This window comes from Azolla caroliniana, unplaced genomic scaffold (genome assembly GCF_043228905.1).
Source record: "Azolla caroliniana isolate FFs.n. ecotype wild unplaced genomic scaffold, voAzoCaro1.0.p SCAF_928, whole genome shotgun sequence".
Classification (NCBI taxonomy): Eukaryota; Viridiplantae; Streptophyta; class Polypodiopsida; order Salviniales; family Salviniaceae; genus Azolla; species Azolla caroliniana.
In genome coordinates, this window is record NW_028231363.1 from 1 (window position 1) to 13,785 (window position 13,785).

The following is a 13,785-nucleotide window of genomic DNA, read 5'->3' on the forward strand; positions in this document are numbered from 1 at the left end:
AAGAGAGAGAAAATTTCAGTTAGAGAGGGTCATGAGTGCTTGTGTCACCTCAATGCAAGATGGCGATTCTAAAACGGGACCTTTGAAAATCATAACAAAGTCTTTCCCGATATCTTGCAATTTCTTAAGAGTGTGAACCCCACACCACCATGCAATTGCCTTACCCCTAAGTTCTTAACCAATATAGGAAATCTTCATACTCCGGCTTAGGATAGGGCTCAAAATGAGACTACCATCAACCAAGCCACGTGCATATTACTTGTTTGGTTCTCTCCTTCTAAGATAAAGGATAGTTCACTTTGACATCTGTCTATTGTGTGGTATCCTAATGCATATTAACGATATGGGCTTCAAGAGCTCCATTAGATTGTCATAGTTCGAAAATCTTGTTCAAGGTGAATTTAGGAAAAACTTGTATTTGTAAGAAAGACGAGTCAATCAGAATTGCTCCAAGAGAGTGGTTCCTTGAATCCCTTCCGCTTGGGAGGATGCCATCGGCTGGTCGTTATTATGAGCCCACATATATGATGTTGAAGTTTTTTTGTTGGAAGTACTTCTTGGATATACCGCTCCCCTTGAGTGATAAATTGATCGATCATCATAAAAAACAAAGTCAACAAAAGAAACGTTCGAGAAACTCGCTCCGATACCAATTATCATGGATATATGTAATGGAAGCTTCATAGGAAGAAAAGAAGAAATGGAAAATGAAAATTTTAGACAGTCTTGGAAACTAGAATATGGGATGATGCTATTTGTGGGAGAGCTGAACATTTTGATTTCTAGGTGCACTACGTACATAAAGAAACCCACTTGATGAAGAGGAGGAATCTACAACCCAATATATATATATATATATATATATATATATATATATATATATAATTTTCGGCTCTCCGTGGATCCAATCCAAGTGGGAGGGTCCCCCCTCAAGAGAGAAAGGCAAATCTAAAGAGAAGGAGATTAAAAAATATATACATATATAGATTTCTTTACATTCACAAACACAGACACATATGAATTTATATATGTATACAAATTGGAATAGTGAGTGAGTGAGTGAGTGAGTGTGTGTATAAATAGGCATGGGATCCAATTATCTCTTCCTCCTTCCTTCATTATTACATTACATCACATGCTTTGATTAGCTGCAAGTAGAAGCAGTGGCAGAAATAATGGATCGTGCAACCACCACCATATCCTTCATCATCATTTTGTATGCCCTTCTACTACTACTACTATTACTGCTCCTACCCCTTTCTTCTGCTGCTCCTCCTCCTCACAATGTCTTCACAGGTAAAACTAATCTAAAATCTAAACCAATCCTCTCTGTTGCTTGCTTATATTCTTCTTGGGAAAGAACATGCCAAAAGAAAAAGAAAAAGAAAAAGGATTAATTTTTGTGTTTTTTCTTCTTCTTTCCAGGTCGCCCTAGTGATTTCTCTCAACAAAAGGTTCGGATCACAAGCTTTGGGGGATGACTCTTCTTGTATTTGATGTTTATGAGTGTGCAATCAAATCCATTTTTTTGTTGAGATTAGGATGAATCAAACTCATTGAAAATTGAAGTACTTTATCCACGCGAATCTTTCTTTTACTCGATGAACACGCGTATTACGTTTCCTGACTGATCTTGGTCAAGCAAAAACAACAGTGAATCAATACGCTACTTTACGTTCTATGCACCCAGCAATCTCTGTATCAGAAATTTATGCGCCTTATCAATGAATCAATTCCTGCTTAAATAAACGAATCCAAAGTATCAAAGAAACGTGGATGGAAATCTGCCATATCCAATTCCACCACATAGTTGGATTCAAGTGTCTGTGTGTATTTTTGTGCGTGCGTGTGTATGTGGCGTGCGTGGTGCGTGCGTAGGTATGTGGCGTGTGTGGCGCGTGCGTATGTATGTATCATGTATGTATGTATGTATGTATGTATGTATGTATGTATGTGTGTGTGTGTGTGTGAGAGAGAGAGAGAGAGAATAGAGAATAGAGAATAGGTTTGTATGTAACCTTAACGACTTGTTTATTAACAACTTTAACTGCCTTTTCCAAAATCCAGCCCATTCTGGAGGGTGCTAAACCTAAACCTACAAAAGCAGCAGAGATTCTGGCTAAGGATCAACAAGATGCAAACATTGAGCGAATCATGAGAAAGTTAGTAGACGATGATGGGGGGGTTCATATGCATATGAATAGAGATGAGGTGGGTCATCAAACGAGGACCACGTTACTCGGACACATGCGAGTAGCGAGAGTTCCAAACGCATTATTGAAGAAGAAGAAGAAGAAGAAGACAATGACTCCTCAAGATCCAAGAGTTCCATCACCACCACCACCCCTGCCCCCTCTTCCTCACACATCTTTGAATGATGTAATGTATCATGTTGACTACCATCGTGCCACAACACATACTCCAACCAATAACTAGATTATTGTTTGGGAAGAGTGCTTTCAAATTATCCGATCCATTCTTACACTGTGCCTCCTATGATTGTAAAGGACTGAACCATCAATCATCGAAGAAAAAAATTAATATAAAATAGTTATAGCCATTACCAATATCATTGCCAAAAGTTGGGAATATATAAAATAGCCATTACCATCAGTGCAAAAGCTGGAAACATATATATATCGAATATTTATCGTTTGCTATTTCCAATATATGTCTAGATTTGTGATGATGGATTAATAAGGCAGTGTTTATCATAATATGGACATCAGGTAAAACTTTCAGATTTAATGTGAATTGCTACATGTTACACTCCTATATACAACTCAGAGGACACATGCTTGTTCGAAAACACAACTGTGACAACACTATGGACCTAGATGTGTTCCGAAATTATGGCACCACATGCGTATATTGTAAGCCATATGACACATGAGATGTCGTCATAGACTATAGCGTAAGTAATTTCAAATGATTCAGAAATACCAAGTCCAAAACACCATTGTTTGTGGATTACCATATTCATTATTCTCATCAAAGTTCCCGCTTAAGAATCTGAAGGGGAGAATGGCTCTTGATTGGCGTAAACAAAATTCATGATAAATAGAGATAATAGAGCATTTAGATTGCAAGGTTGAAACAACCCAATAGTAGAGAAACATTCATCTCAAGATACATGTGTCATCAAATTTTTCATAATATTTCCTTTCTTTATTATCAGGAGGTTAAACATCCACCCCATTGAACAATATGAAGCATGTCTATGAGGACCTAGTGACCAGCCGGGACGGCAAAATGGACGTCTAGTCTTCTGTTATTTCAATTACTTGCCTTCTGGCTTTGTTCTAGACGTCGTAGTCTCCGTTTAGCTCTTGTTCCCAAATAATTGGGAGGCCTTGCCAACAAATCATCTTTCCTGTAGTTATGCCAACGTTTGTATTGTTGAGCATCGACCAAATACGGCCGTTGACGAGGAGCAGATGTGCACCCAAAAGAACAACATCCCTTCATTTTATGAGCACATTCCCCACAACATCTGTAAAGCCATCCAAAAATAGTTACATATATGAACCACTAGTTTTAGGAATTTGTAATACTACTAAACTATTGGATCGTATTTAATACTTCCAATCTAATAAACCACAGATGATGTTTATGAATTGCATACCATTTACTTCTCAATTTAGAAAAAAATGGTGTCATCAAAAAAAACTTGCAATCTCAATTAAAAATTGGCTCCAATCAATAGTATAAACAGAGTAAGAGAAGCTTACAAGAACAATTTATTGCAGTCCAGATTCGTACAATTGCGATGTCTTATACTCGAAAGAGGTCCATTACATAGGCTGCATTGGCAAAATTCCACTTGAGTAGTGTGAGTCACTAACTCATCATTTACATCCTTACTCATCACGTTTAAGCCAGAATCCAAGTCTAATTTGTAATTCGAAGGTGGTACGGCAAGACGAGAATCGAAAACAAATAGATTCCCCAGCCAGTTTTCACCATTTTCTTCTATCAGATACCTGGCAACTCCTCCTTGCAAACTGTACAAGTTTTTGAAACCCTGCTTTCTGTTCATGACATATGAAGAGAATTTATGATGCTGGAGATTTCCTTTCAAAAGGCAAATGGCTCATCATTTTCACTCTTTGTATTATGGAAAAAACATCAATGTCAATCTTACAAAGACATTTTTCAGGTTCACACCACTGGCATACATGAACTCAAACTAAAATATGAAGTATCTCTTATTATGAATGCAACATCAAAACTGTAATCGTAAAGGTGTAGAGCACTAACTTCACCACTACACCATCATGTTTAGAATCTAAAAATTCAAATAAGCTAACAAAAGAAATGAAACTAGGATGTGTAAAGACGATACTTTCCCACTGTTCTAGTGCGAAAAGTCTTATTTTCTCTCCTAAACAGGGCCATCGCCACTTCTGACAACTGAGAGCGAGGATAGAAATTGAGCTCCTGATCTATAGCAAGGGTCTGAATCATTAGGCCAACTTCCCCCCTCCCTAGTCAATGATGTGTAAATAACTTTATTCTGAAACTAAAAATGACGGAAGCCATACCTTAGTAAGGCTGAATAAACATCGCAACGTATACCACCTGTGCAGTACATTAGTACATCGGTATTCTCCTTGTCCACATTTGCAAGTGGGTCCTCTTTATCCTGGCCATATCACATAGACTGTCCATTATTAAAGAAAAGATGAATTGTATTACAATCTTCACGCCACCCACACCCAGATAAACAAGAGAAGATGCTTGGTTTCTGGCCATATAGTGTGTTGATGTTTGGAGCTCATGCAAAAGATAGTTTTTTTACAAACAAAACAAATGAGGACGCATTGAGGATCAGATCCAATGGCAAATCATAATCTAATCTATTCATGAGCGAGGTTGAATTATACTACAGTAATCTGGTATATTTTCTAGAATCTCAAGGATGTTTCATTCCCTGGATTTCTTATATTTGTGTCTCTCTTAATTTGGGTTTGAAGGCTAAACCTCATTATATTGTAGTCCGAATTCAGTGCTCTTAAAACATTCTACTGGAGGTCTTCGTGCACCTTTAAAATGTCCAATATCCCATTCATAACCTACAACCATCAATTATTAAAATAATCAAGAAGATGAAAACACTTTCAAGAATGCATGACAGAAACTCTAAAGAAAAAGGAATCAAATAATATTTTCTTTCAGGAATCTTCCATGATAAATTTAAGAATTCTAAAAGATTGATACTTCGTCCTTGAACAAATTCTCCTACCATTTCTTACATCCAAAAGAAGCACGGGCCTCTCTATTGACTCGCCATTATCCTCTTTGCCAGGCATATTACAATTCTGAAAAAGCTTTGATTTTTCTGCTTGCAATAATCTCTGCTTCCAATTCTGCGGAGACAAAGGGACAGCTCTTGATGACGGATCAGTTATTGGAAGGCCCAGTGTACCACCATCTACCTTCACAAGCGGATTTCACAAGATATGTAAAAAGGAACTTCTATAATTCAGTCACATTTTACAGCTCCCCAAAACAGTGCTTACGATATAAATTGTAATAAAGCTGCAACTGACCTGAACCAGAGAAGGCTTATATTGTAGTCTGAGCCTGGGAAATGCGTGACCATTAAAAGAAGGTGAGACTTGGACATAGAGATGAGAAAATCGTGGATCATCCTTGACCCATTGTGCATATATCATCACGTCTTCTCGAGGTCCACTATACTGAACCATGATGCACCAAATTAACCTTGATACATTTCTCTACTCATTAGCATTTATTCTTGTTAATTTAGAAGGTTTGTGTTTCCTGAGTTATGTTTTACTGTTCTGAAACTTCCAACATTGTTTGACAACTTTCAGGATAATAAATACCTTACTAATCTTTTTACACACATGTTGAAGAGCAAAGACACAACCATAACATTGATACCTGGGCATTTATGCCTTGAGAGCTGATATAGATTCTCCCATGTATATCTTTACCCTGTAATGCAAGAGAAGTACCAACCAGATTAATATATTTGAGTTGGCTTCTAAAACAAACAAAACTTTCTTTCTAAGACCACAATAGCTTGAACTACAAAAATTAAATGCTCAGGTGCAAGTGAATGAAGGCGTTCATGAGTGTGAGGTATCAGGATTCAGCAGGCAAAAAAACTGAAGCTCTAGTAAAAGAAAATAATTGTGGATCTCATGAGTTTTTTCAGTTCACACGTTCTATTCATGCTCAATAAAATTTAGCCTTTTACATGATGGCCTATTACATACTCACTATATTGTGTCTGTGTCTCAAAAAATTTACCCAGTTATGGCATCATACATATCACACAGATCCAACTGACAGGTAGGCAAGCCACATTCTCATACTCTTACAAATAGTGAAGTGTCCTCAGAGATTGCTTTTCACTTACGCTTGACTCTCCTGAACTTGACCTAGAAGCCATTCTTTTAAACTTTATGAGAGGATGAGAATTCTTGAATCACCCCGTTCGGTACATTGATTCACCCTGTTCAATATGGTTTCATAGCAGCACAAGAAATCCTTCGTAATATTTTTAGAGTACAGATGCTTGTCCATTATGATAAGTATTCTCATTATGAAATGATGATGGTAACAGGTGGATTAGGAGAAGGCCTATGAAGTGGGTGGAACATACTAAGTTTTAACACGAGACATCTCAACTTATTTTCACGTTTGCACTTTGGTCTTGCTCCGAATATCAATTAGTAAGGGACGGCTTTCTTTTAGTGCCACAGTTTTTGTCATTTCTAGACATCCATTGATTGGTAGCTTCGCTGGTGACCAACAATTATTTCAGTTTCCTTCACGTTTGAGACATCAGCCATCACACATTCCATTGAAGATGTTTTCTTCATGTTCTATGATCTCAGAAAAACACCTTTAAAAACACTTTGGATGTTTGGATCTAATATGTTTCTGGCTTAATATTTGTGCATTAACATGCAACAATCAGTCCTCCCATGTACAATAATTTAGCACATGAAAAGGAAATAGTTGATCATGAATATACAATCTACCAAGAGATAATATTAGAACAAGAAGATTATAATGAATTCAGCATTGCCATGTTCCCCTAATGAGCTGATCCTGAATGAAAAATGATTGTAATTCAGACTTTTTCTGAGAGCACGTTGTCGCAATATTCTGCGAGTACGTGTAGGATCCGAGGCGGGACCGCGGGGGTCTTGGACTAGGGAGTAGGGGAGAAAGAATAAGATATGATATGGAAGCTTAGCTCAAGAGGAGAAGAGGAAAGAATAAGATCATGACATAGAAGGAGAGATCGCGGAGGCAAGATACTCAACAAGTTATATTAAAACAAACGAATTATTACAACAGTGGTGGCCGCATGGGCCGCACCAAACGACTATGAGAAAACCTTAACCGAAGATGAATAAGGAAACCCTAAACGAAACCCTAACCCTAAAACGGTAAGAACTCTCGACTAAGTGGTATACCTCCCATACGCAAAATAGGCAACCCCTCAAAAGGGACCCCTCACTCCCTTTTATAGTGGTAAGGGGTGAGGCACAATACAATAGGAGTGGTCAATTCCCCTTTTCATTCAAAGGAGAATATTTGCCCCGATCTCGAGATTGATGGGCCTTAACTCTCTCTCCTCTAGCCATCCTACTCAATGCCTATCACTCTTACACTCATTCTCTATGTACCTCCCTCTAGTCTACAAAGTGCACATCACATTTACACTTAACAACTTTGTAGAGCACCTTAACTCCTTACGCTTTATGTTTGCTTATTTGTCCCTATGTTACAATTTCCCTAAGTTCATGTGCAATGTTGCACATCTCCGTTTTCTCTATCCCGCTCGGTTTTCTCACCATGGACGAAAAACATCACGACAACGTCATCAACGACAGTAGTTGTTGCATGCATCCTGACACCTGAGTAAATAAGTGCTATGATGATTAATTACAGTCCCCTTCGCTGGCAAGCACATCAATGACCAACAATCCCCTTAAAATAATCATTCACTTTCCGGTAAATGATCTCAATAAACCTCCAATTTGTCGAGAAAATATTGTTACTTTCTTCTCAGTAGCCAGAATCAATATGCCCACTTAAATAAGCATGAGTTTACACAAGGGCAATTGTTCAAACTTTCATATGTCATTGAATTCACAAATTTCAGTTAGACTAATGGTCCTAATAAAAAATGCTTTGACGTGTCATCAATGGATCTTCATTTTGGCCACCATAACATTGGCATTAGTAGCCGCACACTGCTAACAACCAAAGCAGCCACTCACATCATATCGTTTTCATCAGAACATTTCAGTTTGTGGCACACACGTCATGGTTCAAATCCCAATCAAGATCGCTATGTCTTTGTACATATATACATGCATGCATTCATACATTAATACATTTTATGCATAGATACATGCGTACATACATATAGTATCCATGCATATACATACATTAATACATTGTATGCATGTATACATTCGTACATACATATAGTATCCATGCATCTATCCATGCACATGCACATGCACATACATACACACATACATACATAAATACATGTATCCCAATGCTCAAGTCACTGAGTTCCCAACCCATAGAAGAGAATCCTTCCATCTTCTCACATCCCATAATGTCAAGCTAATTATTGTTCAATCAGCACACCTTCTCAGTTTTTCTTATGTTATTACTATTTGAGCGATTTATCTTTACGGTACAGCTGCGAATTTGCAAAACCAATACTAAATGAAAGCCATAAAATTAACTCTCTCCTCCATTAATTGTAAACTCTTACCTTTTTCTACGAATCTAGCTGTGTGTAGGCACTAGTAATACACGCACAATTTTCATCTAACAAGAAGCTAGTTATATTATCTATATGCCCCCAACCAAAATAAAGCAAATGATGGTACAGTTCTACCTCCATGAAAGAAGAATGGCGTGCCACTTCAAGCTTAGGATCCTCTACGTCAACGAGAACATAGAAGTTAACGACCAAGTACTCCTTCTCCGCTTTCTGCAAATGAGCCACGTTCTTTCCATCTTCCACCTCATTCTCGGAATCATCTGAAGACAATTGCTCAAAGTTCTCCATATCTGTGACGGAGTATTTCTCTACATCTGTAAGAGGGATATATCTCCCTTGAGGGGAAGCAGAGGTATGGAAAGAGAGTAAGTGCCATGGCCTGCCTGAAGAAGAAGGAGGAGGAGAGGAGGAGGATAAGGAGCATCTTCTTCTTCTTCTTCTGGTAATTGGAAGAAGTCTTCTGCCGATGAGGAGGGAGCTATGGAAGATGAGCGTCTCGCGGACTGCCAGGAGGCAGGCTTCAGTGGAGTTGGAAAGCAATCGATACCTCATCTTCATCTGCCTCCTCTTGCCTCAAGCGATGGAGGGAGGAGCATGAAGTCTTTGCTTTGCATATACATACATACATACATACATACATAATGTATGTACATATGTACATTATACATACATATATCATACATATATGTATGTATGTATATGACAGAGTATGTACATACATATATGTATAACAAATATACATACATATTCCCTCCATTAGTTGTTCAACTCATAGTCACCATTTATCATGAATGCTCTCGCTTTTCCTTTACACAGCCAATGGTGCTGCTAGCCCAAGGTCCTAACGGACTATGAAATCAAAGAGAGTTAAATTTGACTCCATCCGAAAATGTGTAAGTTGCAGATGATATAAGCATGCCATCATGCTAATTCAAATGGTTTACAATGAGGATCAATGAGAAACTAATTAGCTTAGCATTTTGGGACAAACCCATAAGGACTTTGTGAGATATGGGAAAACTAGAAAGGGAAGCCAAGTAGGGGGCGAAAAGGGTAAATGAAAATTAGAGGAGAATTAAGAGGGATAAAGGGGGGAATTTGAAGAGACATGCTACAACAAAGATACGAGGAATTTAATAGAGAGCAACAGATAGGAGATGAAAAGGTACATATCGAAACCAGTTCTTACATGTCAAGGGGCATTTGGATCAACCAATACCTTTAAAAACCTCGATCTTCAATATACCAGTTGAGGTCAACTTCTTATAATGTTTCATTATGTGAAGGAGGCTTGGAGCTTTTGGTGTCTGGAGTTCAAATTGGGTGGTAGTTCGTTAGGAAACATATCTTTGAAGCCATTTACAATTAAATTGAGTAATCTTTGTTCATGGAAAGGTATTTGATTTACATGGACATTATAATGATAATATTGAATCACCAAATCAATGGCACAACAATAAAGCGCTAGATAACATGAACATTAAATTAGAGATGTGGAAGCCGCAATAGATTTCAAAGGAATTTCTATACATTGAATAAAGCATGTAGTGATGTTGTAAAAGTGATTGATTAGTGTCACATACATTTGCGCATAGTGTGTTACTTGAGCAGGACCACGGAGGGATATAGCTTTCTCAAAAAAAATTGCAAGTCATGGTAGTTTATTGGTCCCTTCTTCTACCTTCTTTGAGTTGTGACATGGTCGTCTCAACAAACTTGTGTGCTAGAATGTGTGTGTGTGTGTGTGTGTGTGTGTGATATTATGTTATTATAAGTGAGCTCATGTGTAATAATAATGGAGTGTGCAAAAGATTGGAATATTTGCACTTATCCTTGGTGTTGTGCACTTTGAAGATTGTCAAAGCATGGATTCTTGCCTATCAAATACTAATCTAGAATATATAACTTTCTAATACATATTAGAGTAGCTCACAATGGTAGTCCACACATGCACTCACACCTAAAATCTTAGGTGGGATCTAGACTCGTTGACTACAAAATTAGTGGGGACCAATAATAGTCACAACCACTATGTAAGAGAGAGAGAGAGTGGATATATATTCTCTGTTTGGTATGTGTCACATTAAATGTGCAAGTCAGTTGATAGTAGTGGGGATATTCATTTTTTGTCAATTGACTTGTCATTTAATATGATGATTGATCCAACTCCTTCGATACAAGCTAGTGCTAGATAGTACTTATCTTAAAGTCAATGGAGTCAATGGCATATACTTCAAGACTAAGTACATGTTAATTTGCCCATAGATTATTCTTCTAGTCAACTTGACTAGTAAATCCTATAATCCTACTTCCCTCTTTCCTAAATACATTATCTCCTACTCATCCACGGTTCCTACATTGAAACATTATCGACCCATGTGGTTGGGTTGCACAATAGTTACTCCTCATTTAGGGCGCTATCATAAACTGTGCACTCTTAAGAATTCATGTGGGGATGAATTGACAACTTGGGGTTGATAATTGATTATATCGAACATGTTTCCTATTGAGATATCAAGCACAATTAGGTTTAGCTATTTAGTTAACCATGTAACTTAGTAGTTACATAATTAGAATCTAGTTAGAAGTGTCGAACTTAAAGCCTTAAATAAGATTTTGTACTTGAGTGGGATACATTCTAGAACCTTCACTACCAAGTTCATTGAATATAGGCCTTACATCCTTGTACCTATATTCTCCTCACATATGTGCACCCTTGCACATGAGATGTATATATACCACATTGTGGATATCATTGTATTTTGATGGTTATTAATATAGAGAAAGGTCTTTAGCTACACTTTTGTTAATCATCCCCCATTTATCTTATTATTCATAAGTGTAACTTCCTCTTTGTCTTCCTCTCACACACATACACACACATATCACATAATCTTTTGCTGCGTTATCAACTACTCACATAATTAGACACTAATTAACCCTAGTTAATTACCTAATTATTAACATGGTATTAGAGTGTTTGGTTTAGTACATTGTTGTTGAGTGAGCAAGCTCAACTCAAGTTGAGTGGCGGAAGAAGCCAAGAACCAAATCGGTTGAAGACCGATCGGAGAGACCCAAATCGGCCGTAGGATCGAGAACTGAGAGCCATGTGGTGAGGGACTCGGGTAGGCCGTTAATAGACTATATTCTTGGTACAGTAAATAGGAATATTGTATACAAAATTAGTTTCAGGCTCATTTATGAGCATTCAAGTACTAACGGTACTTGTGTCAGCCCACTTGTCAAGGCTTGAATAAAAAGTGCTCACCGAGCACGAAGTATGTACAGAGCGTTATTCCTTTGAAATAATTTTGTGTATGCTCTCTCTGTCTCTCATTCTCTGTGTTCTCTGCATTTACCGAACAATTGTGTTTCCAAACATCAACACTATACTCTGTGTCTTGTATGCACACTTCCGCACATCGTATTCTTTTATATGGTATCAGAGCACGAGGGTTGAGACTCCTCTACAGCCGACAGAAAAAGCAAGCGATCAAGACAGAGTCAAGTTTTCTCGTTTTTCGAAAAAGATACGACAAAAATATGGACAGAGGAATGGGAAGCTCGCTTCTGACTAAAAAGCTCGATAGGAGCAAGTACGCATCTTGATCATTTAAGATGCATCAGTACCTGCTCGGCCATGGCTACTGGAGTTATATCAAAGGAGCTAATGATGTAGCACCCGAATTGACACAAAGAGACTTCCTAGCCTAGGAACAGGCAGCAAGCAAAGTTTTGTACTGTTTTGCGTCCTGTGTGAGCGATCAACTCTTGAGCTACATTCGGGATGCCAAGACGCTAAAGGACGCAGGGGCGAATCTCAAAAGGATTTTTGTCGCCTGCACGACGGCCAGGAAGTTGCAGCTCAGGCATGAGCTAAGCAATGTCCGGTAGAAAGATCTATCTATGGCCAATTATACAGCTCGAATCAAAGAGATTTGCGACTCTCTCGCCTCCGTCAACGTGAACATCAAGGAGGATGAAATGGTGCAGGTTTGCCTTGGAGGGTTAGCATCTAAGTTCGGAGCATTCCGAACGTCGGTCTGCACAAGGGAGAACACACCGTCATTTTTCGAGCTTCAATCGATGTTGCTCTAGAAGAAAACCACGCGAGCATGTCCACGAGTACGCACACCGACAACAAAATGTTGTATACGGAGGCAAAGAGGTCCCGTGGTCGTGGTGGACGAGGCGGGTTGGCACACAATGGAGGCAGTCGACAAGAGCTGAATTTACGGCATAATCAGAATGCCGACAACAATTCCGGACAATCCACAAATAGGGGGACCGGGAGCTGGCAAGGGAAAGCCGCAACGGACTGCTAGTATTGTGGCAAGAAATGCCACAGAGAGAGCGAGTGTTGGAAGAAACGAGCCGATTCGGACAAGGCCGGATCAAGCCGAGGAGACGTAGATAGGCGTCAGAGATCGCACTACGCAGAAGGCTCAGGGCGAGCCGGCACGGGCCCCGCCTTCGTCATGAAGCACAAAGCTAACTCGATGGCGGTGAATACCTCGACATTGAATGAGGTATGGTATGTGGATTCAGGAGCATCGAACCACATGACGAATCACCAAGAGTGGTTCTTGACTCTAGAAAAGCCAGAGCAGTTGGGGGTCGTCGAAACTGGTGATGACACCCCTCACCCCATTGAACACATTGGAGATGTCCCTCTTAGCCATGTCAGCCAAAAGGGAATCATGAGAAATGTCTTGCATGTGCCGACAATCACCAAAATTTTGGTGTCGGTCGGACAGATAGTCGACCAAGGCATGTGTAAAAACGAGGGTGCGGAAGCGTTAGACAACCCGTTTAGACGGATAACAACAGAGAGAGAGAGATGCTGATTGACACACAAAGTGTACGCGGGAGAGACAGAGAATGAGCAGAATGTTAATAATCTATTACAAAACAATAATAGTTCTTTGCATCCATACAACGTGCTCAACAACACTATTTATACAAGTCCTAAGAGGACTGACAAAAGT

General features: G+C 38.9%; 2 protein-coding genes across 2 annotated transcripts; one reads left to right on the forward strand and one right to left on the reverse strand.

The window, feature by feature from the left end:
• Positions 1-1,113: 1,113 nt before the first annotated feature.
• LOC147847503 (uncharacterized) lies at positions 1,114-2,551 on the forward strand. The gene is made up of 3 exons (XM_087339103.1): positions 1,114-1,296; positions 1,426-1,454; positions 2,068-2,551. The coding sequence occupies exons 1-3, from the start codon at positions 1,176-1,178 to the stop codon at positions 2,434-2,436; spliced, it is 519 nt and encodes a 172-aa protein (XP_087195229.1). The 5' UTR covers positions 1,114-1,175; the 3' UTR covers positions 2,437-2,551.
• Positions 2,552-2,912: 361 nt separating this feature from the next.
• Positions 2,913-9,376, reverse strand: LOC147847504 (rhodanese-like domain-containing protein 8, chloroplastic). Its single transcript, XM_087339102.1, has 8 exons — positions 8,909-9,376; positions 5,911-5,964; positions 5,553-5,702; positions 5,246-5,438; positions 4,984-5,075; positions 4,545-4,645; positions 3,732-4,031; positions 2,913-3,493 (listed from the first exon to the last, which is right to left on the reverse strand). The coding sequence occupies exons 1-8, from the start codon at positions 9,350-9,352 to the stop codon at positions 3,277-3,279; spliced, it is 1,551 nt and encodes a 516-aa protein (XP_087195228.1). The 5' UTR covers positions 9,353-9,376; the 3' UTR covers positions 2,913-3,276.
• Between the last annotated feature and the right edge of the window lie 4,409 nt (positions 9,377-13,785).